General features: G+C 41.8%; 1 protein-coding gene across 2 annotated transcripts in view; it reads left to right on the top strand.

Annotated features, from left to right (window-relative positions):
- Positions 1-24,292, top strand: part of LOC124299423 (annulin) — a 424,310-nt gene that overhangs the window by 264,385 nt on the left and 135,633 nt on the right. For both annotated transcript variants that reach the window (XM_046752645.1, XM_046752736.1), the window contains exons 5-6: positions 14,673-14,986; positions 15,065-15,334. In XM_046752645.1, coding sequence (XP_046608601.1) covers positions 14,673-14,986; positions 15,065-15,334 — 584 coding nt within the window. The remainder of the gene's footprint in view (positions 1-14,672; positions 14,987-15,064; positions 15,335-24,292) is intronic.

Below are 24,292 nucleotides of genomic sequence, written 5' to 3'. Positions count from 1 at the left end.
AACGTACAGGTTTTCGAACCTCAAACCGTTGGGATGCGTTATAAGCGCAAACAATGCGTTGGTTTTGCCACAATGAGATGGTCCGCAGAATACCGCACGTACACTACTCGGCAACAATTCGCCATGACGTTTTTTCCGTTTTGTACTCTGCTCCGTAAATTTTTCAAAATTCATCACGGGCAGCTTGGTCGATTGTGTCTCGAACCTCATCTCGAACGTGACTGGCTGGATTCTCTATAAATGCATCGCTTATAACAACTTTCTCTCAGTCGCAGTGCGGACAGGATTGTGCACACACGTGATCGTAAGCGATCCTCAAAAAAGCGATCAAGTGGGAAAGATTTGGTAAATAGCATTATCAACAAACTCCCGATCGAGTTGCATGTCCGCGGTTACCAACACTGCGGTCCTGATACGAAGTTGACGGAAAGACTCGCGAGAGGCGATTCCGGTATCAATCCTCTCGATGCAGCGTGTAAGGAACACGATATAGCGTATTCGAAAAATCGTGAGAACCTTGAAGCTAGAAGCGTTGCGGATAAAATATTAGCCGTAAAAGCCTGGAAACGGGTTCTCGCAAAGGACACAAATTTGGGTGAGAAGGCAGCCGCTTGGGCTGTAGCTAACACGATGAAGGTGAAAACAAAGTGAGGCATGGGGTGTCGAAAACCAAAGAACGTCTCCTTGAACAAAATCAAACGAGCGGCAAAACAGTCTATGATTCGGAGCTCCGACGCGAAAACGAGCATCAAGTCTGCACTCAAAGATGCTCGAGAAGCTGTGAAAAAAGAAGGTGGTAACCATAATGTGCGATCACCGCGCGTTCTACCGGTACCCTCAAAAGTTGGCGGATTTCTGCTTTTTCTCATACCTATTTTTGCCGGTCTCAGCGCTACGGGTGCGTTAGCGGGAGGTGCTGCGGGTATAGCAAAGGATGTAAACGATGCGAGCGCGGCTAAACGAGAATTGGAGGAGAGCAGACGGCATAACAAAACGATGGAAGCGATCGCCTTAGATAAAGGTCTCCATCTCAAACCTTATAAAAAGGGTTTCGGTCTTCATCTTTCAAAAAACTTAATGTAAAGCTGCCACGCCGAGCGTTGACCAACTGGGATTTGCTGAAGTATGCAAAAATCATAAAAATTCCATACTTCCGAGGTGTCTTTATGCGCAACGAAATGCCCAAAACCGGACCGCATAAAAACAAGACAGCTATAGTCAATCTCGCCGATAAAGATGGCCCTGGGACACACTGGCTTGCATATAAGAAACGCGGCAGCGATGTAGTTTATTTCGACAGTTTCGGTCATCTTCAACCTCCGTTAGACCTCGTGAAATATTTCGGTATTGGTAGCGTTAAGTACAACGACGAAAGGTATCAGGATTACGGTACACTCGATTGCGGACACTTGTGTCTGAAATTTCTAAGCGATGAGCTATATAAACATGACACGTAATTTCATAACGTCAGTCGAGCACTTGTAGTCATGGATGATTCGTTTACATTAACGATATCGGGAACGTCTTCGATTTTCGAAGCGCAATATTTTCCTCCGATCGAACTAGCTCTGAACAAAAATTATGTTCTCGGTCTCGTTGAACTGCTAACCTTCAATTCCATTCCCAACGTTGATGTCGGTCACAATAAAATATACGTAGCCGAAATGGTAGTCACTATATCCACTGGTAGCTACGAAATTGAGGATATTAAAAAGTATGTTCAAGACATGTTAAAAAATACCAACATTGAAATCAGCATAAAGCCTAACAACAATACGTTATGCAGCGAAATCGAATGTAACCATGTCGTAAATTCAGAACCTGACGATTCTATTGGTCAGATTCTCGGATTTACACCGCGCGTATTGGCAGCTAACCAAACTCACCATTCGGATATGCCTGTAACTATTCTCAAGGTCAACGCGTTGCGAGTCGAATGCAGCATTACAACAGGCGCCTACGTCAATGGACATAAAGTGCATACTATTCACGAATTTTTCCCTATTGTTCCACCGGGATATAAGATCGTGGAAGTGCCGTCGCACGTCATTTACCTTCCGATTACCGTCAAGACCATAGATCACGTACAGCTTCGGTTAGTGAATCAAGACGGAGATCTGGTTAATTTTCGCGGAGGAGTTATAACTGTGAGACTGCACATCAAATCGCAATGAAAGATGGTTATTGAATATAACAGATTGGTCAAAAAGAGTTATATTAGTCAGTCAGCATGTCCCGATCAAGTCAGTCATCGATCGATTCCCGAACCGCTAACACGTCGAAACGTGGAGTTCCTGATACCTTTGGGTCTAAAGCTGACACCTTTTGGAAAAGGAATTTTCGACCAATCAAACTGCGATTCTGCTGTTTCGTTGTATGCTACGTACGATGGAGGCGAAAATCTTAAGCATTCAAACACCTGTCGTATTTGACGAATCAATCGCCCACCAAGAAATACACGCACACAAACCGTACGCATCGTCAACTCTCAATAACAGCGATGAGATTCGTATCACCGTTCAGCATTATGATTTATGCGTATTACTGAGCAAGAGTTCGCTGCATATCTCTGGAAAATTGCTCAAATCGGACGGCACTGCAGCAGCAATCACAACTTTAGTCAATAACGCCATCTGTCATTTGTTCGAAGATGTACGGTACGAACTAAACGCTGTAGAGATTGATAAATGTAAAAACGTTGGTCTGACCAGCTTGCTGAAAGGTTTCGCTTCGCTCAACCCTGGTCAAAGTTGACTTATGGAAAATGCTGGATGGCTCGATGTTCAGGAAACGAAAAAATTAACTGATGTCGATGGCAACTTTGACGTATTTATTCCCTGGAGCATGATATTAGGCTTCGCTGAAGACTGTCGCAAGATCATCGTTAACGCGAAGCACGAGCTGATTCTTACAAGATCAAAAAGTGATTTAAATGCCATCGTTCAAAATTCAGATGAAGACTTTAGAATCGTGATCGATCAGGTGGAATGGTTAGAACCCTATGTGAAGCCCTCGGATCAACGAAAAATCGCACTGTTGAATTTCATTGAAAAAGATACACCAGTCTCCATGAGCTTCCGCAGTTGGGAGTTGTAAGAATATCCTTTGCTACCGGTAACCACGAAACACGTTTGGACTGTGAAAACGTCCACTCATTTGGAAAAACCGCGATTCGTCATGCTCGGTTTTCAAACGAATCGAAAAAACAAACCCGGCAAAAATGCCAGTCATCTTGGTCACTGTAACATTACTGACGGCAAGCTCTTCTTGAATTTCGAGTATTATCTGTACGGTAACCTGAACTTGGACATGAGTCACAATCGCTTTGCATTACTGTACGACATGTACGCAAACTTTCAAGTCACCTATTACGGCAAAGAACCTGAGCCTCTGTTGAGGAAGAGCGAATTTCTACAGTACGAACCTTTGATTTCCATCGACTGTTCGAAACAAAACGAGGCTCCGAAATCCGAACCGGTAGATATTCGTATCGAATTTGAGGCGAAGAATAACTTTCCTACTAGTACATCTGCCTACTGCTTGATTTTACATGATCGTATAATTGAATATAACCCGCTGAGTGGTGGGGTGAGGAAATTGGTATAAAAACCTTAAACGTTGTGACAATCGATTCAGTATTTGTCACGATGGAGTTCATAGTCGACGTACAAGGATTCAGAAGACCGGGTCCCGGTTTTACACCAAGAGAGTTGGCAGTTGTGTCACTGGACGAAGACACCAACCCGTCAATTTTTCTCTTCGAACCTCCGTACGATTGGAATTATTTATTCGCTCCATTCAAAAGCGAAAATTTGTGGCTGTCACGGAATTATCATGGACTATCCTGGGAAGGTGGTGATTTACCTTTCGAGAAGCTCGACTTCACCATCGAATGTATGTCGCTGCGTAATGCTTCAACAGTTCACGTAAAAGGTTTTGAGGAGAAAAGTTGGCTGCAGAAAATTCTGGGTGAAAAAGTTGAAGTCGTTGATTTGATGGATTTGGGTTGTCCGTCGTTTTAGAAATTGAATAAAATATCAGACACGAATTCAAACTGTACGCATCATGCTATATTGCGTCCAAACTGTGCAGCTCAAAACGTATTGTTACTGCGAATTTTTTACTCAAACACACAAGACAATCGGTATCTACTCGAACAGTTATTCATTCTCATTGCGTAAAGCATTGGTACGATACCGTTGAGTAAAAAACATGCAATTACACTCATATATCAACATTATTAAATTCATGTAAACTTGTAATCTTACGTTGTTTTTTTCAATAAAATATTCTGCATCGTCAATGTCAACCGTTAATTCAGAACCTCTGTCCTGCTAGTTAAGAGTTTATTTCAGAACTTTCCAGAATTCAACGTCCACCGCAATCCGTTGTCCGCAGGCCGCTCACCGTCAAGTCGAAACTCGTCGGACGATTCCGAATATTGTTTTCGTCGGAAGATTCCGAGAATCTGTCAGGGTCGAAGAAGCTCTTACTCACGATCCCGGACCGCTGGCCGTTAAGTCGAAACTTGTCGAACGCATTGTTTGTCAGCCTACATTCGTTCAGAGTCGAAGCAGCCGCATACAAATTTCAGAACCTTCCAGCATTCGACGTCGCATCGCAATCCGTCGTCGGCAGGCCGCTCGCCGTCAGGTTGAAACTCGTTGGACGATTCCGAGTATTGTTTTCGTCGGACGATTCCGAAAATTGTTTGTCTAAGATTCATTCAAGGCCAGAGCGGGTCTTTCAGAATTCAACGTCGCACCGAAATCCTGTGACCGCATGCCGCTCACCGTCGAGTCGAAACACGTCGGACGATTCCGAGTATTGTTTTCGTCGGACGATTCCGAGAATTGTTTGTCCCAAATTCGTTCAAGATTAGAGTGGATCTTTCAGAATTCAACGTCGCACCGAAATCCTTGGACCGCATGCCGCTCACCGTCGAGCCGAAACACGTCGGACAAATTGTTTGTCAGTCTAGATTCGTTCAAGGCCTTGAGAATCTTCTTAAACCTTCTGGAAGCTCTCAAAACCTGACACATGCCAGGATTCTCGGTCGAACGTTCGAAGATCCACGGGGTCCGCTCGAACGCCTGAGGATTCACGGAGTGCGCTCGGTAATCCAGTTATCGATCCCGCTCGATGAGCATGATTTTTTTTACCGAAAAAGAGCACAATTTATCCCACTAGGGGTAACACCACGGCAATTTCAGGCATTTCTTACCGACGATCATGGTCATTTGGAGGATTTTTTACCGACAATTATTGTCATTTGGAGGATTTTTTACCGACGATAATGGTCATTTGGGAGATTTTCTTACCGACGAACGGTTGGCAGAGCACGTTTTATCTTACGAGACTGGGGGTAACTTTCAAGGGTTTGCATCTGGGATGCACGTATAGGCGGATTGGTCGGCTTGGTCGGTAAAGAAGTTGTTTCTATCCAGAACTCTCCTTGTTATAACTACTAATCTCAAATACGCTAAGCATCTTTCCAAGATGTATTGGGACAAGAATGTGACTACATACACAATTTTGAAACAGGTCAAAAATTCTCTCTACTGAATGAAACCCTAACTTAATTAGACGATCACCATAAAGGAGTGTACACAATTAAACGTATAATTGATGCTGTCAATGCTGAAATTTTCATCACCCCCCATAAAGCTAAAATCGTTTATTTGAATAAACTAAAATGGGCAGTTGAAGACAGTGACCGAAATTAAATATACTAAACAACCGTATATTATCACTTCACCCGCGAACGCGTCGTATTACGTCTCGTATCCTTGCATATTGCTGCTCTGGACGACATATCGAAATGCTCAGCTGACGAAACCAAACTATCGCACTCGATGTAACGTGCACCACCTGCCTTTACTGTGATGGAATCGTCATTGCGTCACTGCGTTTCCGTCTGGTACAAGTTATCGTTATTGAGCACAGTCTCAGAGCTGTACTCTTACTGCAAATTCAGAAAACACGACATAATCTTTACTTGCGTCGCGTGAAACTCCAAATCCCTACTACTCGCCATGACATTTTCTACCCCCACTTACAAATTGGACCATTCCCCAACGATCCGTCTACTCGCTCTTCATCCTCGCTTCGAGCTCAATCGGAAATTATAATGACGAAACTAGGAAAGTGTAAGCCACGACAGCTCCCACGTAAGCTGCCCTTCGACCAAAGCATTGACGCCAGTTTCGACTCCCTCAAAATCTGGCGCTAAGCCCCTACCATATCAGCAATCTTAATTCCTTTCAATGCCTTATTTTGCCGCAATAATCTGCAGCCATAATATGAATATTTGCTTGTTAAACCGTTATCTCCTTAAGGTGCTTTTGAAGAAGCGCTGTACATCTCGAAAACGCAGAGAGTAAAAACTCCTACATAGCTGAAGCGATCGCAACAACACTTGAGCAACTGATGCCTTATTTTGGCAAAAAGTGGAGCGACTTTTGATTTCTTCAAAATTTTGACAAAAAATTACAGATCGGTTACCACTCACACAGTTTGAGAAAATTTCCACACTTGCACTGAATGGATCGAACTATTTGCTATGATGCCACTCGACGCCGATGAAACACGCACTTTGAGCCCAGTCCCGTAAGATTTGATTGCAAAATAACGAAATGGTAGCTGATTTGGTTTTCGATCACAAAGAACACCGACATCTCATTTTTGGCGACATTTATTATCGACCTTACACGTATGTCGGTAATTTTTTACCGACATTACACACATGCATTACCGGCATGCATGTAATATCAGTAAGAAATGTCACCAAATTAAAATTTCGATGTTCTTTGTGATCAAAAACCAGATCAGCTGCCATTTCGTCATTTTACAATCAAATCTTATGGGACTGGGCTTGAAGTGCGTGTTTCATTAGCGTCGAGTGGCATTATATCGCATGGTATGATCCAAAAATGGTGTGACTGAGAAAATTTTCCCAATTCCGGTGAGTGATAACCGATCTGTAATTTTTTATTTCAAAGTTTTGAAAAAACAAAAAGTCGCTCCACTTTTTGCCAAAATAAGGCATTATTTGCCCAGGTTTCGTTGCGCTCGCTTCAGCGATATACGAGTTTTGGCTCTCCACGTTATCGCGATGCACAGCGCTTCTTTAAAAGCCCCGTGAAGATGTTATTCTGTGCCTTCTCGACGATTTCTTTTCTATATCTATCAACCCTATATTATAACACATTTCTGACTCGTGTCAATTATGAAATACTTATTCAATTATGTTCACTTCAGTACCATTACATATGCATTAGAAAAATAATATATATGTATATGTCAGAGAAAGACCAGATAACACTCTCGAATTACGTGCTTGGCGTGTTGAACTTATTTTGGACCACCGTTTATTAACAAGGCAGAACTTGAAACTTCATTTAACAAAACTTTGAAAGAGAATTGAATATTAAAATAATTGATCGACAAGTCGATTCAATTCCGGGCTTGCTTGTTTACTAAATCTTCGTTCCTCCTTTTGAAAACAGCCGCCCTTCGGAGCAATATTAGACAACGACGGACAGCAACTTCATTATTTCGTCATCCTCGACATATACCGGGACAATCTCTTGAAACTATGTATACAATGTGCATGCGCGAGTTTTATCGGCTGCTCGGGCAGGCTGGCCACTCCGAACTCTGTTTCTGGCGGCGATGTAGTTCATACGAATTTTTGAGGTTAGAATCTCAAACAGTCGAGGTAGTGACTCGGAAAGTTGATGCTAATGCTCTTTGAAAATTAGCTTTATTAGACTGAAATGAGAAATCTGTTTGAATGTTGAGTGCTTGGAAGAAACGCAGCAGGTAGGTGGGAACACTTTATTTGATCACTTTTATTATTTCGTACATTAGAAATAACAATGAAATTTTTTTCTATCAACAGTTGATACGGTCAAAATAATTACATCTCTAATATTCACTGTTATATGCCTATTCAATTTATCACACGTACAAAGATCATCGCCACTTTCAAGCAACTAAGCAACTTCCTTACTCTCTTATGATTTCAGGCGGTAATATTGAATTTTATCGCTTTTGAAAATGAGACATTAAACCGAGCGCGAAATTTAAATATCTCACCATCTGTAACGGAACTGTGAATCTTTTTTTCTCGAAAATAGTTCAACGAAATTTACAAATAGTCGATAGTCAATGTATTTTTTCCGATCAATAAATTATTGCTACTACTATTAAAGATTTTCCAATGATTAACAGAGTTCAATTCGCAAATTTTCAAAGATGTTCGATTGAATGAATGAAGGTAACCTAATACTCAAATTGAAAATTCAAGTGATATTAGACGCATTGAAATGGTTTCTTTATTTCATGTTAGTGCGGTTCGAAACAAAAAAAAATTTAATCAGAAGCGTAGCACGCAGGAACGTAGATCACATCCTGTGACACAAGTTGAAAATCAACTTTCTCAAACTGCGCCTCAACGTCACAATTACCTTCAAGGACAATCACGTTTTAGAGTAATGTCAGAACATTATTACGAGGATATTGACTTATCGGATTCAAGATCGTGCCCCTTGTTCCATCAAAATAAATGAATATCTAATTTTTAACGAAGTTCATGAAGATTTTTTTCCAAATAATGTAATCCGATACAATATCTTGTTCATAGTCCTCCGAACATCACCTTGTAAGAAGAATATTTGGAAAGAGTCCCTTTGTTCCAGGAACCATTAAAAAATTCTAGGTTTTCAATTTGTGCTACTGAATAACTTCTGCATTTCAGGTTCCATTTCCAATCTCAAAATGAAAATGTTTTTTGCTCCAGACAATGCTAACATGGAACGAAGAAATAATTGCGGTAAATGGAGATTCACAAGCTCTCAGTCTTAGCGTAGGACCCGACCCTATAAAGAGTGTAAAATTAAATTTGGTTTTAAGTTATCGTGCAACTAGCTAGCCAGCTGACACCGTCAACCAAGATTAAATTTGAAGACATTTTTAACTCAAATTATTTAACAATTCTAGATTCAGATTGATTCAGTTTACCTAGCAAAATTCAACCCTACAATCTAATTGAGGACTTGAAAAACTATTTATTTGAATTTAATGCCAAAGAGAGTAAAAGTAAGCTTCAAAATAAGATACCAAATTAAATGGTATAAAGTTTGAAAAACAATGCTGGTCAATAACAATGCTTGAATTACAATGGTGCACAGAATGATTCCTCGGTAGAATAAATTGGCAGCAACGGTTAGGTAACAAACTTATCGCTATTGGCTCGATCAAAGTAAAGTGATGGGATATTCAACCATTATAATCTGTAGTGTATCCCGCTCTTCAATTTTGCCTCAACTGATAATAAGAAGGTGGCGATGGCCTGATGAAATTCACTCTGGCACCTGATGTCTGACGGAAAAACCAGGTTCGATGGTTATAATGATTGCACCGCTCGAGAAACCAGGATCCTTGCCCCCTAAACGTTTTGACCATCAGGTAAAACTCAGTTCAAACTTCGAGCCTACTGAAAAAAACGAATTTTATTCATCTTAAACTATTGTAATAGTCAAAGATCACGTAATTAGAAATTTACCTACATGTTTCCATGCCTGACAAATTTAGTCCCGCTTTGACGATGAATTATTTCGTACCTGAAAATATTAGAAGCTATCATTATCAGACTGGAACTTTTGGTGTTTTTGGATACAACTAATTTCCAATAAAATGCACAAAACATAAATCGTTAATGAGACCCATTTTTAATTTTATGTAAATAAAGAATCTGTTAACAACAAACGTTGTTTTTACTTACCTACCTCTGTTTGTCCAGACTCCCACTTGTTAATGACATTTCACATTATGTTTCAGATATTTTCTTTTAATAAAAAATATCTAATTTCTGTATCATTTGATATTTGCTCTTCCGTTGAATTCTTTGTTGCGTCGGTTATATATTTTCCGATATCGACCACGGTATTGCTGAACGATACTATTCTTCTTAGACAATTCACGCTACGTAAAAATAAACAGCAACATAACCACAATCCGCGGTTTTATGCGCGAGAGATTTACAGCTCTTGAGTCTAGTCTCATTTAGTGTACGTTCGTCCCCTGCTCAGCAAACGAAAAGATCGCCGCGGAGCGATTTCACCGACCAATGAGATTGAATTATTTAGCACATGCGCATTGACTGTATCGTTTCTAGAGATCGTCCCGGTATACATATAATACATGTATACGTATAAAATAATTGTAAGCTAATTGTAAGACGCAACATTGCAATTTTGTTTGCGTTCTTTCTTAATAATATTCACGGAATTGCATAAAATTATTATATCTTATTAGGGGCCATTCCTTAATTATCTAAGGACGATTTCAGCAATTTTTGACCCCCCCTTCCCCCATGTAAGAGCACAAAAGATTTCTCGAAATCTCCCTCCCTATCTTACGTATGATTCTATCTAGTTTTTCTGAATAATTAAAATAATATCAATAAACGGGAAGAATGTACTATAATTTTTATTTACAAAATTGAAAATGGATTAACATGAACATTTCGAAATTTTAAATTACAATAAGCAATAAAAAATTGTAAAATAAGTTGTAAATCCAATTGTTTATTATAGAATGAAAAAAGGCCATTCGGCATTGAAATGGAAGTAGATTTCTAATGATAAATTTCGACATGTAAGAATAAGTTTTTACCCCCCCCCCCCAAGATAAGGGCATGTAGAGATTTTTTGAACCCCCCTCCCCCTTGTGACCATTACGTAATTAACGAATGGCCTCTTACCAATATTGTAGAGATTTCACTCCTTATGTAATGCGTGCACAGATATTATCAAAGTATTCGCATCATATGTAAGTGAAAAATCGAGCTAACAATTTTATACATTCAAAAATCATACGTATAACATGTCACTCCAAAATAAGTTGCATATGTACAATATTATACCATATACAATGTCACCAAATTTATAAAATTTTGTTATGAATTCTTTATATTATGTATTGAAAATGTATACTCATTCGCTCAAACGCCCATTAACATCTAGGCAATACACAAACAAAAATATCATTGTAAAATTCGATGTATACGACTGTATACCCTCTTCCTGATATGTTTCCATCATTTCTTAAAAATTCAATTCGCTACTCTCATCGAATGTTTTCCCAAAGGAAGACATGTTATATCTTCCAGACTTTGTCTTTACTCATTCGGAAACATCTGGAAGAACTCTCTCCCTTATTCCTCCGTCACGTCTTTTTATTGCACTCGGCATGTCTTTAACAAAAAATCAAGTTTACTCGCAAACATTTAACTACTTGATGTAACTTTCTTTTCTCGGATTCTTCGTACGTGCATGTAGTCGACGGGTTACGAACCCAAAATAGGCCGTAATAACATCACGGCTGTGCGTGGATGCATTCATCGACAGCCGCTCATTGTGATAAGTATGCTATTATTCACCCCGTAAGAAGTGAATTAGTCCATTTCTCGTCTTCTAGACCCGAAATTGAAAACAGTATGGATTTAGCCATGGACACTAGTATTTTCATGACTCATGACTTTCCTGTCGAGATTTCGTAAAAACTATTTCCTATACGTAAAAACTGTAAGTAACTTCTTGCGTAGACGATTTTGTCATTTTTCGATAGTAAAATGGTATCATCAAATCATCAGGAACATTGTATTCATCATATCGATAGGGACAGAGATATGGTCAAAAAACCGAAAAATGGACCCTTTTCAGTATTGTAAAAAGGTTAGCCTACAACTGATTACAAGGGACGTTTGAACTCTTATTTCGAACCACGAAAGGTAAATCAACATCAATTTTCCGCTCGGAGGGATTTTTTCCTAGATCAAAATTCTAAATACACTGGACTGTTTGTTTTTTTGATTTCAGATTAGCAGATCAGCCGGATTCATGTCTGTATTCAAGTACATTTTGTTTTACATACGTCTCTATCAGGCAGTATACATTAGGTTAAAATCAATATTTCATGTTCAAAAAATGTACAAAATTTGTTCAAATGTCGATAAATATAATGTAAAAATTATGAAAAATTTAATTTAAATGCTCTGTGTGAAAGAATACCTGGAAGACCTTTAAAAAACAGCATTTGCACTAGACAACCCCCTTAAGCTACTGAATTTTGTGAATTATTAATTAACGTTAATCTGTCTTGCCAATCACTATCTACCACAAGTTCTGTCTTATTCTGTTGTCACTACTGTTCCGAGCTATCGTCAATTTCAACAACTACCGATTTCCAATAAAGTTCATACACTCTCGCTTTAAATTAACGAACTAATAATTATCGTAGCATCGTTCTTAGAAAATTGGGTAAAATCACGTCGCGCAGCAACGTCTAGTGTTATATAGATTTTTGTATTATGTCGATTGTACCGATCTACGTCTCATATTCTCTGATAACTGTCATCTTTCGTTGAAAGCTATTGTTTGACTTTATTCTACCTAAAATCCCGTGACCTACCATTGTTCGACTTATTAATTGTTGTCGATTAGTAAAATAAACTTGGTGAATTATTATTAACTTTTGTAAGCTAACCTGACTGACTCGAAACTCAATCTACAATATACGACTCATTGACCGGTCGAATTCTTTGACCTAAGTTTATGTATTTATTTTTTTAACTATCGGTGGCTACCTTTGAATACCGTCACTTTACCAGTTCGTGCGAGTACCTGAGCCTAGCTAGTCATTACACGGATTCTCTAATTGTTCTTAAATTGCTGAAGCATCTGACGCCTAACGAGTATCTTTTTGCTATTATTTATGTAAATTCAGGGTATTTATTAAATTAGGGATTTGCGCCATAGTGTCAACCGGACGTCCTCAACTAAGAATAACAGCAGTTTAACGTTGCAATACAAAGATGACCTATTTTAGCCTTGAGACATTATTGCCCAAGCAGACCCTAATTAAAAAATAAAAGGTTTTACTACGCGGCACGTGCATGAGGTTTTGATTCACTGTATCACTGGCACCTCCACGTACGCTCCAGCCAGCGTAGTCGAAGGGACATGCTCCCGCAATCCACCAGCTCCCTGGATTCTAAATCCGATCGAGTTCTCGCCAAGGCCTCTCACAAGGCCACTCAGCGTATTACAGTCACTCTGGGACATCAGACGAGCACGGTTCACCTAGCCACGGTACAGCCGCAGCATACAATCATTGCTGTCACCGCTGAAGGCGTCACCAACTGCGCTCATCACCGTCGCGACACAGACCACGCCCCCACGAGCAACTAGTGGCATGCTATCCGCACCATCAGACAGCGAATGGGAATCATCGAAACCCACGATCAACCGAGAGGATCGTCATCCGCCAACCGATCACCACACCACATCGCAACTGCACTTCTCAGCGGCTGCCTCCACCACAATTAAAGTGGATCACCACAAAACCTTCCATTGCATGGCAACCAAATCATCAATAAGATGTTGTATATATATATATATGTAAATAAATAAATGATAAGGCATACAGTAAACATAAAATACTACAAGTTTCATCTTTGATTCAGTAGCGATTACGCCCCTCCATGCGGCTCAGTCGAAACGCTAGCGACATCTAGCAAATAATCTCCGTCTAACTTTAGATCTAACTGTCAGTTATACGTTAGCTGTATCTCGAGTCTGTTTGTTTGCAAACTAGTTATTTTTGTTTTATGATGACGAAAATTAAAATTCAGGAACAAGCGTGGATTTAATAAACGTTTTTAGTTTTTGGAGAGTGCACTCCATATGGTCTAGTCAGGTTCGTCTCTATCGTTCAGTCGGCATGAAGGAAGGTGGGTGAGAAATCATCAAGTCAAAAATCGTCAAAGTAACCGCCAAGGTGAAGGCTTCACCTGTGGGCTTACCTACTAACTTTGTCAAGTTGTACTTGGAGTTAGGCAGGCGCGTATATAAACTGTTACACGTTGACTTGCAACATTGAAAAGATACCACTCGTTCCCTGGTGTGATCCTTCTGGTACGTACGTGCACGTAACCCTGTTTGGGTTCGGACTGCCGTTGATAATGTTTAGTTGTAGGGTTAACATAAACAAAAATCAGTGTTTTCCAAATCGTTCAAGAGATGATGAAGGCCGTAAGCATACAATTCATACTGACAATAAGATTTAGAGTGAAATATAAGAACGACTTGAAATGACATTATAAAGGTCGTAAATATATAAAAAGAGTATATCAATACATGAAATGAAGTAGATGATGCTAAACGAGTATAATATTCAGGAGCGTTAGGAATGTAGGATGTGACACGTGCGCCCAGATTACCTTGGTCATAATTACCGCACTTATAAAAAAACATACCATTTGGCAACAAATACGTGAAAGTTTCATTTAAGGACCACTAAAAGTGCCACTGAAAGGGTGTAAAATTAGGATTAGTTTACTCGCAGTTTAGTGTCCATTTACGTCTAATGACATAGTGCGTGAAATTGAATGATTCGAAAGTGCACATAGGTCAAAAAAGTCGTATAGTGTAAAAAATAGAGCATTCCAATTTTGTAAGTCCACCAACATTGTTTTTCCGCACTGTACGGAAATGGAGAACCTTACGCACTCTTCATAGGCTTCAAAAATCGAACTTTCTGAGCAGGTGTTATAAAAAATTGAATTACGCTTCCGAATGATATAAATGTCTTTTTTAAATTATTAGATTAACTCACCAGATGATAATGGAGCAGTGATGGGTAACTGGTCAAACGATTTTGGTGGAGGAACAGCCCCAACAAAATGGATGGGATCGCAAAAGATTCTTCAGGAATATTATACGACAAAAAATCCTGTCAAGTATGGTCAGTGTTGGGTATTTTCCGGAGTACTAACAACGGTGTGTCGTGCCTTAGGGATCCCTTGTCGTCCAGTGACCAATTACTCGAGTGCTCACGACACTCAAGGCAGTCTCACTGTTGATTGTTTTATTGACGCTGAGGGTAAAGTAATGGAAGAAATGAACAATGACTCCATATGGTGAGCTGAAAGCGTGTACAGTCACTGCAAAGGTGATAGAGATAAAGAATAATCACAAAAAATTTTCTCTCGATATAGGAACTACCATGTATGGAACGAAGTATGGATGTCTAGGCCCGACTTGACACCAGAGTGTGGGGGCTGGCAAGCTATCGACGCAACACCACAAGAACTCAGTGAGGATGCTTATCGATGCGGTCCGGCATCTGTTGCAGCCGTCAAAAAGGGCGAAGTGATGCGTCCTTACGACAGCAGATTTGTTTTTGCTGAGGTAAATGCTGACAAAGTCTTTTGGCGCTACAATGGACCCGTGCAGCCTTTGAAGCTCATAAGAACAGATATGTATGGGTAAGTTATATTGTTGAACGAAATGTCTAACGGCTTCAAGAGCTTGAATGCGGATTAAGTTAGGCAAAGAGATCTAGCGCAAAGGCTGCAGATGTGAGGTTGTGCCTCGTAAGGAGTACACATTCTTCTAGGAAACAATATTGAAATCAACCGATGTCACCAAGTCCAGGACGACGTGTTATTTTTGTACCAGCACAGGCATGAAAGGGTCACTTTCTGATGTCTATTTTTGATGAGTTAAAAATTGACACTTTATACAGGCAATATCTGTTCAAAGATCACAATCCGAGGCACGCAGTGTGCATGCCCCCCACATACGCACAACGTTAGTGGAGCGAGGCCAAAAATGACAGCTTACTCTGGAATCTCGAGGCTCACGAGCGTCATGGTGAATGATGGCGTCAGTGACGATTGATTACTAAGCTTAATTACCGATTCGATTGGAAACGCGGTCAAGATAACTGAACTTGGAACAATTATCCTAATAATTAAGAATTGTTATTCAGAAGTAATCTGTTACGACAAGAGTGATGCAAAGGGGGTGAGAAGGAAAAGAAAAAAACAAACGTTGTTCTTTTCGTGAATATAGCAATGGTATTTATTCTCTTAATAATGTTATCACGATGCAAGACAGTACGCAAAGAGAGACTCGCTAGACTGCCTGTTGCCAAGCGCAACGCTTAACGCGAGAGACTACCCGAGCACGAATATTCACGAGAATACCCGAACTCTTTGCTTCGTAAACGCCGCGCGCGCACAGCGCTTCTCGATGTTTATCCGTACAGTCAACTCGAGAAGTACGACGGTACAGTCAATGCTTAAATGCGAAAATCATTCTCAGCATCATCAAATTCAGATGATAGTGTTACGACGTAGAAAACAAAGCAAATCAGAACAGCATGCGCGAGAAACCAAGTTTAATGGCATGAATTTTGTTACAAATAACATATCAATAGGACTTCGAAGAAACCGTTTCATGATAATATACTCAACATTTTGACGTTTTACTTTTGATTCAACATTAAATCTTCTAAATTTGTAATCAGGAGTTACTAATGTTCATTAATTTTTCAACCAATTAATCCACGAAATTTTAACACTCTGATTGTGAGTGAGATTAGCACAATGAAGTTATTGCAGTTGAATCGGTTGGTATTGCAAATCAAACAGGAAAATAGGATTTATCGTTTAAATAAAAAATTAAAAACGCTTTTTAATTCATTCGAGAAAACAACCAAGAAATAATGAGTAGCTGTACACAGTATAAAGTAGTGTTCGTCGTTCAATCATTTCACTTGACAGAACTTCCAAAATTGGATGTTGTCGGATAACTAAGAGACCTGCAATTAAATAAGTAGTGAACAGCGTTGCGAAAAGTATTCGAAAAGACATTGAACACTGTCCGAGAGGTAACAGCGATAGCATATTAATTCAGAAACACAATCTTCAAGAAACATTGCCATGAAGATTTACATCAGGTCGAAGTAGTTGGGAGCAACCACATAGAACTTGATGATTAAGCTTAATCTATTCTGCCCAAACTGCCTGTAAAAAAGTAGAGGTTTTCTCAAAGGCTGAAAAGTAAACGAACATAATCATCAGGCCTATGAAGAATTGAAAAAAGGCTCCTGAAACCGCACCTTACAGAGAGATAAATCAATATTGATCGACACGCACGTTTTCCAGTTGAAACTGATGTAAGAGTTCCTACCGTTTTCACGACGATAGGCTATTAAGTCATATAAAAGAATTTTGTCTTAATTTTCCGAAACGATTGATTGACGACGTGTGAAAAATTGAGTCATGCCATTACTCTTGCTTTTGAAAATTCTAATGTGAGTAGCTGTTAATATGTATTTACAACGTTACTGATCGATTCATTTTTAACTCCTTTAAGTTTTTATTTCACATTTTTTCAGAGAATTTCGATCTGAGATCATCTACGAATTGCCATGTAAAGATGCCTTCTTTGTTTTCGAGTTTCTGAAAAGACCTGAATATTTTTAAACACAGCTTAAGTAGAAAAGGCCAACCTCAATTCTAAAGTGCTGCGAGAGTAATCCAAACTACTTCGGACTGCTGTGAATGTGTGGGTTATTCAATTGATAGGCGATTGCTGTCACGTCTCAAATTGCGTTTCATGTTTCAATTACTCATTCAATTTCAGTTCTTCAAGTTATTCGATATCTAATTTTGCCAATTCTATCAGTGGGACCCAGGTTTCTTTGCATGCTATCAAGCTGAGCCAGGAGTATCGAATTGATTCAACGACAAACTCCATTTTGTATAGTACAAAATCACTCATTATTTCTTGACTGTTTCCAGCGCTAGCCCTGAGGGGGGGGGGGGGGGGGGGGGGCAAGCCAGAGCACTTACCCCGGGTGGCAAATTGATGGAGCGGCAAAAAGGAAGAAGCGAGCTGGCGAATCGCGAACAAATTTGCCCAAGATATTTTACCTGATAATAGAATATTAAAAAAAATTAAACATACAGACTTCACATGTTCCTAGGAATTCTTTCGTAAAATTGTTCATCTTCCATCATTCATGAACGAATGGAGTTGAAAAAACGGTTTCTCTTGGGATGAATCTTTTGTTTATCATATCAACCCATAATATATGTCTCCAGAATTTTTGTGTGGGTTGGCTTTTGTCTTCAAACAAATCACATTGAAGAAAGGATTTTTTCTTAGGATCCATGCTGCTTTTCCTAACATATTTGAAATAAGCTGGAATTCTATTACTAATCATCGGTCTTTTTGTTTTCCAGAATATATTATCATGTGACTTACTAGTGCAATAAACAATTTTCTTCTTTAACTTCACACTGTCATTGCTTTTCTGAAATACCAGAATCAATTTCCAGTTCTTAAAGATGAAAATTAAGTTGAATATTAGGTTAAGTTAGTATAATGTATTTTGCCTGGGAAGAGGAAGAGGATAAATCAGCGGGCAGCACGTATCCTTAAATTAAGGGTTTATTAATCAAAATCAAGGTACAGAAAATTGTGGCTAAACAGCTGGCTCTCTGGCTACGTACGTAGTGCCCTGCTCCCTCTTGCGCATCCGCGTCTCACGCATTCTACACACATATACACGCATGCGCGGTCCACATACATTACACTCCCTTCTCCTTAGTTAGAGGTTAGACGGCTCGATTAACCAATCTCGGTGAACGTCGCGCAGGTATACAATTATGCTCTTTTGATTTGCGCCTCAATTTTTCACTATTGATTTGCACTCTAGCACTTGGTTTTTAGTTTAATTAAGCATATTGTGACAGTTGACGGTGCAGGATAAATCAAAGGATAAGATTAACGTTTGATGAATGTCTTTATTTTTACAGGCTCTTGACAATTATTTTTGTATACGCTCGCATGTATGTTCGCTCTTATGCGTATCAGCAGACTGATTCACGCTTAGCAACCGTTTCTCGTCGCCCTCTCTCTCCGCTTTTTGTTTTTCAGTACACATGTACTTAACTCTTAGCTCTTTCGCCTCGACTTTCTCACGTACAAAGTGATAACGGACATCTATATGTTTCGTACGTTTGTGAAACTCAGGATTTTTTACTAGTTTTATTGCACTCATGTTATCTACGTAAATCACAGTCTCGTTATCACATGGATGTCCGATACCCTCTAACAAACTTCGCAGCCACACTGCTTCCTTGGAGGTTGCCGACGCAGCGACATACTCTGACTCCGTCGTGCTTAACGTAACCAACTTTTGTCGTTGGCTCGCCCACGTAACAGGACCGCCAAAGAGCTGAAACAAGTAACCTGTCGTCGATCTCCCTGTTTCGAGATCGCTCGCGTAATCTGCGCCCGAGTACCCAACTAATTGCGGCACGCTTCCACCGCACCGCCTGGAAACTCTATTCCGTATTCGATCGTACCGGATAGATACGCCATTATTTGTTTCACCGCTCTCCAGTGATCGTTGTTATGATTATTCAGAAACAGACTCACAGAGTTAACCGCATATGCCAAGTCCGGTGTCACGTGCGGAGCGGTCTCGCACGCGACGGCTTAAACCCTCTTTGTTCTTACTGAGGTTTATATTTATTTTTTTGGCAGGTTAGGAGGCGAACGTCCTCTACAGGACGTTCCCTGGAAATAGGGTTGGAGGATTTCAATTGAACTAGCCAATATTTTGAAGGAAGCAAAGTAAAAAATGTTTAATAGCTCAACTAAAAGCAGAAAAGGTGCTAAACAAGGAAGCTTACAATATTTTGGTCTAATTCTACTCACGTTCTCCCTCTCTCGCTCTCTTGCTGCTTCGGCCTCGATGGTGCCGAAGTTTACACACCTTCACACACTCACTTACGGCTACACTGCTCTATAGAGTTCGTGGCTTATACAATTGCGCTTACTGCTAGCTTCAAAGACTGACGCCGCGACGCGAGATGCTCCGTTCGTCTGTGGTCGATAGCCGGAAGTCGTTATTTGCTTTATATGAAAGATTTTGGATATTTCGCGTAGTAAATTTCCGGTAAAGGCTGCTCCGCGATCAGTAAGGATCGCACGGGGAGCTCCAAATTGCGCAATTAATCGCCTCGCCATAGCTTCGGCGATCGTAGTCGCTTTTAAATCGGGTATCGGTTCTGCTAAACAATATTTCGATAGGTGATCTTGCATGGTTAGTATGTGTTTATTGCCATGTGGTGTTGTCGGCAACGGACCCACCGTATCGAGTGACACCTTATCAAAAACGTCAGCCGGCGTATCAGTAATGAGCATCGGCTCGCGCGTCTTCGCTCGAACCAATTTACGTTTCTGACAGCCCTTGCAGCGACGAATATAATTTTGCACTTCGTTTCTCAGCGAAGGCCAATAAAAACGTTCACGGATTTTACGATAGGTCTTGGTTACCCCTCGGTGGCCTCCGACAAGACTCGCATGAAATTCCTCAATTATTTGCGAGTGTTGTTCATCCGGTGGTCGTCGAATGGTACCGTAGCACATCGTGGTGACTATGTTTGTTTTACCGAGTATCTTGTTTAACCAATCGGGCAGTTTTGTGCGCGGTAGTTCGTCCGTATAGTCTCCCGAGCGTGAAATACGAACCGACTTCACGGCCGCTTGTTGAAGGGCGAATTTAAGATTCTCGAGTCCCTTGAATATGTGCTCGGCGTTTGTTTCGTCGTAGTACCGTTTTTTAATAACAATACTATAAATTTTATTGGACCCATACGGAGTCACCGCTATTTGTCCGATCGATAAATTCCGGTCTTTAATTGTTTGTCCATCTAACCTACCTAGGTCAGCGAGTAGTTTTCCCACCGAGGTTGATAGTTCACCATCCGCGGAGATGAAATGGACTAAGTTATCTGGTTTGTACGTTAGACATTCTCGCGAGCTAATTATCGTACTTGTTTTTGCTATAGATTTTTCTTGGTCAGGTTCCTCTTCACTGGACGAGTCCAGTGAGGACGACGTGATCGGGGACGAATTCGTGTCTTTCGATCCTATTATGATGGGGTCATCAGGGAAAGTTATGAATTTGCTTTTATTACCGGTGGACTTTTCGGGAGGTGTAGCACGTGGTAACGCACGTGGTCGGTATGGTGTAGACTTTGCAGCCGGGGCCGCATCGTTGCTGGGCAATGACCATCTCACCGTGAGGCGGGGAGCGGGCTGCGAGGTGTCGGGTTCGCGCTCGAGTTCCGCGGCCATACTTGTCTCGGGTCTCACTCTCGCGCTTACTCGCGGCATACTTTCTCTCTCAGCTGGTTGCTCATCGGTCTCGTCGTCCGCCTCCTTTCTTCCTTTCTTCTTCCGTGCGTAATGATATCTTCTCCCTCGCACTCAGCCGCCGTACTAGTTCCTGGTCCGATGGTGACTTGAACCTACCTTTTAACGCTTTCAACCGGCTGGCAAGCTCAGCATCTCCGGCGATGTCATCGAAAGGATCTTGTTGTTGGAGAATCATCCGGGCCTCCTCTTCTACCTCATCCCCCTCCGACAGATGATCAGGCCAGTCAAAATCTGTTTTATCAGGCCCCTTTTTGGGATCACGGGAGGATTTGGTGTGATGCCGCTCTTCCAAACGCCTTAATGATTCGTTGAATTTGTTAATTGAGTCTTCAAGAGTTGCCGTTACCGTCTTTGTACCTTCTGCTTCCGATTCCTCCGTGCTTCCATCTGAATCGTTGCTGGGGGCGGTGAGCGGAACCGTGATAGTGGCAGGCCTCTGGTCAGACGTCGCGCTTGCGGATTCCGATGAAAACACCGGCTCTTGGGGACCTTCGAGGGGCTTGACCTCTACGGGGGGTGGAGACTTCGGTCTTTTCGGAGGAAGTAACTGTGAGGGCAACATACTGCGGTGCAAGCGCTGTATGGGTGGCCCTGAGCTCTCGGGTTCAGATCCGGAGGGTTTCTCGTCGGCGGGAGGTGGGCGCCTCGCGGGTCTTGTAACGACCTTCCCGCGCGTGCGTGTCGCCACCGGGCCTGAGCTCTCCGAGCTCCCCTCTCTTCTTTCGGGTACTGTGGGCACCGTGGGCACGCTGCGTAGGCGCGAACGTGTGCGTGCCGCTACGACTGATGCGTCGGCCTTGGACGGGCCAGCTGATATCTCAGGTGTCGTGTCTTTACGATTACCGGAAGGTTTCGAAGATAAAGGCAAAACCTGAGCATTCTGAGGGACGTTCGTCTCTGCGTCCGAATCACTTGTAGACGAGAGGTTCTTTAGGTCTACGGGATTACGGGAGAGTGCATCGGCATTTACATTTTCACGCCCTGGCTTATGCTGGAATTCATAATCGTATTTACTTAACCTAATTTTCCATCTGTTGAGCCTCTTGCCTGGATCGAGCGTAGAACGCATCCATTTGAGAGGCTCGTGATCGCTTACGAGCTTAAATTTTCTTCCATAGAGATACGTGGAGAAATGTTCAATTGAATCGATTATGGCCAGACACTCTTGTTCCGTAGTTCCGTAGTTCTTTTCAGCGTTAGTGAAGATTCTAGAGTGGTACGCGACCGGTAGATCGTGGCCATCGTGAATTTGCGACAATACTGCACCGAGTGCAAATTCCGAGGCGTCGGTCGTCAAAATAAATTGTTTAGATAGATCGGGGTATTGTAAGATCGGTTCTTGACAGAGGGCCTTGCGAAGCCTGCGGAAGCAGTTTTTCTGCTCTCGCTCCCATACGAACGGTTTTCCCTTTTTGAGTAAGTCTGATAAGGGCTTGGATATGGCAGCGAAATCCGGAATAAACCGACGGTAATAACCGGCGAGTCCCAGAAATTGCCGCACGTTTTTCTGCGTCCTTGGGTGCGGGAATTTACGTACTGCCTCTAGCTTCTTGGGGTCCATGCGCAACCCGTCGCGGCTAACGATATGCCCGAGATACGCGACTTCGCTACGCAAGAATTCACATTTATCCGGTTCGAGGACGAGGTTAGCTTCCTCGAGACGTTGCATGAGACGCCGGATTTTAGTCTCATGCTCTTCGAGAATTTCCGCAAATACTACGATATCGTCGAAATACACGAACAGTTCTGTCCCTTGCAACCCAATCAGCACCCGATCCATCAGGCGCTGAAAGGTCGCAGGCGCGTTTTTGAGACCTTCGAGCATGCTAGCGTACTCGTAGTGCCCGTTTATCGTGGAAAACGCTGTCTTTGGACCGTCTCTTCGATCCATCGGGATCTGCTGGAAGCCGCTCGCTAGATGGAATGTCGAAAAATACGTGGCTTTTCCCAGCTGTTCGAGTACTTCTATCATATTCGGGAGGGGGTACGCGTCGGAAATCGTCTTCTCGTTCAATTTACGGAAATCGATGACCATGCGCATCCGAGGATTCCCTTGAGAGTCGGGTTTTTTGGGAACTATCCAGACCGGCGAGTTATACGGGGAGCGTGAATGAACAATTATTCCCTCGCTTAGCTTTTTCTCAACTTGCCGCTCCAGTTCCGACCGATACATAACAGGAAATCTGTATTGCTTTGCGTTTACCGGGAGCTCGTCCACCGTCGGGATCCGATGGCGAACTTGATCCGTGCATCGCAATCTATCGCCTGGTGGCTTATACATGTGGGGGTATTCCTCGATGAGACTTATAACATGTGCACGCTCTACCTCATTGAGCCTATCTAACCGCAATGATTTAATTATGGCTTCTACTCGATCCGTCGGCGGAGTAGTCTCTACACCGCTACCGTCGGAGCTTTCGTCGCTCCAATAGCCGTTCTCCCGATATGGCTCGAAATCTTCGAGTTCCTGAGGCTCGATTTCTAATTCGATGTCGTCGAATAGCGTGTTTATTGCTAAGACGTAGCACGATCCTCCCGTAGGAGCAACGATACTTTCTCCGATAAACACGCCCGGTTGAGTTTCGATTCGCGGTAAGTATCCCTCCTTTAGATTCGCGTTATTTAAAGGGATGCTTATTTGCTCACTCGTACGCGCGCGCAGTTTATAACTTCGTTTCTCCGAAGTGATTTTCGCCGCTAACACGCGTTTTGTGGGTTCTGCATCGGAAGGAGGTAGACCTATGAAAGGCTTAGGTCGGATGGGATCGCTTGAGGTAACTAGAGTATTATGGTGAAATGAAATTTCGGCTTTTTCCGCGAAAAAATATGGTTTACCGATTAACGCGTCGCTTCTCAGCGGCAGGGTTCGTAACACATAAAACTTGGCTGGTTTTTCAGAGATGTGGAGGACAACTGAGCCGAGCGTCGGAATATCCGATTCCTCTAATCCTGTTACCCATATTTTATCGTCAGTGTTTACAATTAAGTCTGGATCGAGGGCATTTAGTTTAATCAAGCTGGCTGATGAACCCGTGTCAAGAAAGAATTTTCCCTTCCTGTCACGAAGTTCGGGAGCACTTAGTTCGACTACTGGGCTCTCCTGGTCGGTGGGGGTCCAGAGAACGAGACATCGTTCTCCAGGAACCTCACTGACTGTTGGTGTTCTCGGGGTCGACTCGACTCGCTCACTCCGATCGGGC

This window comes from Neodiprion virginianus, chromosome 1 (assembly GCF_021901495.1).
Source record: "Neodiprion virginianus isolate iyNeoVirg1 chromosome 1, iyNeoVirg1.1, whole genome shotgun sequence".
Classification (NCBI taxonomy): Eukaryota; Metazoa; Arthropoda; class Insecta; order Hymenoptera; family Diprionidae; genus Neodiprion; species Neodiprion virginianus.
The sequence above is the reverse complement of the archived record's forward strand: the minus strand, read 5'-3'. Positions and strand labels throughout refer to the sequence as shown.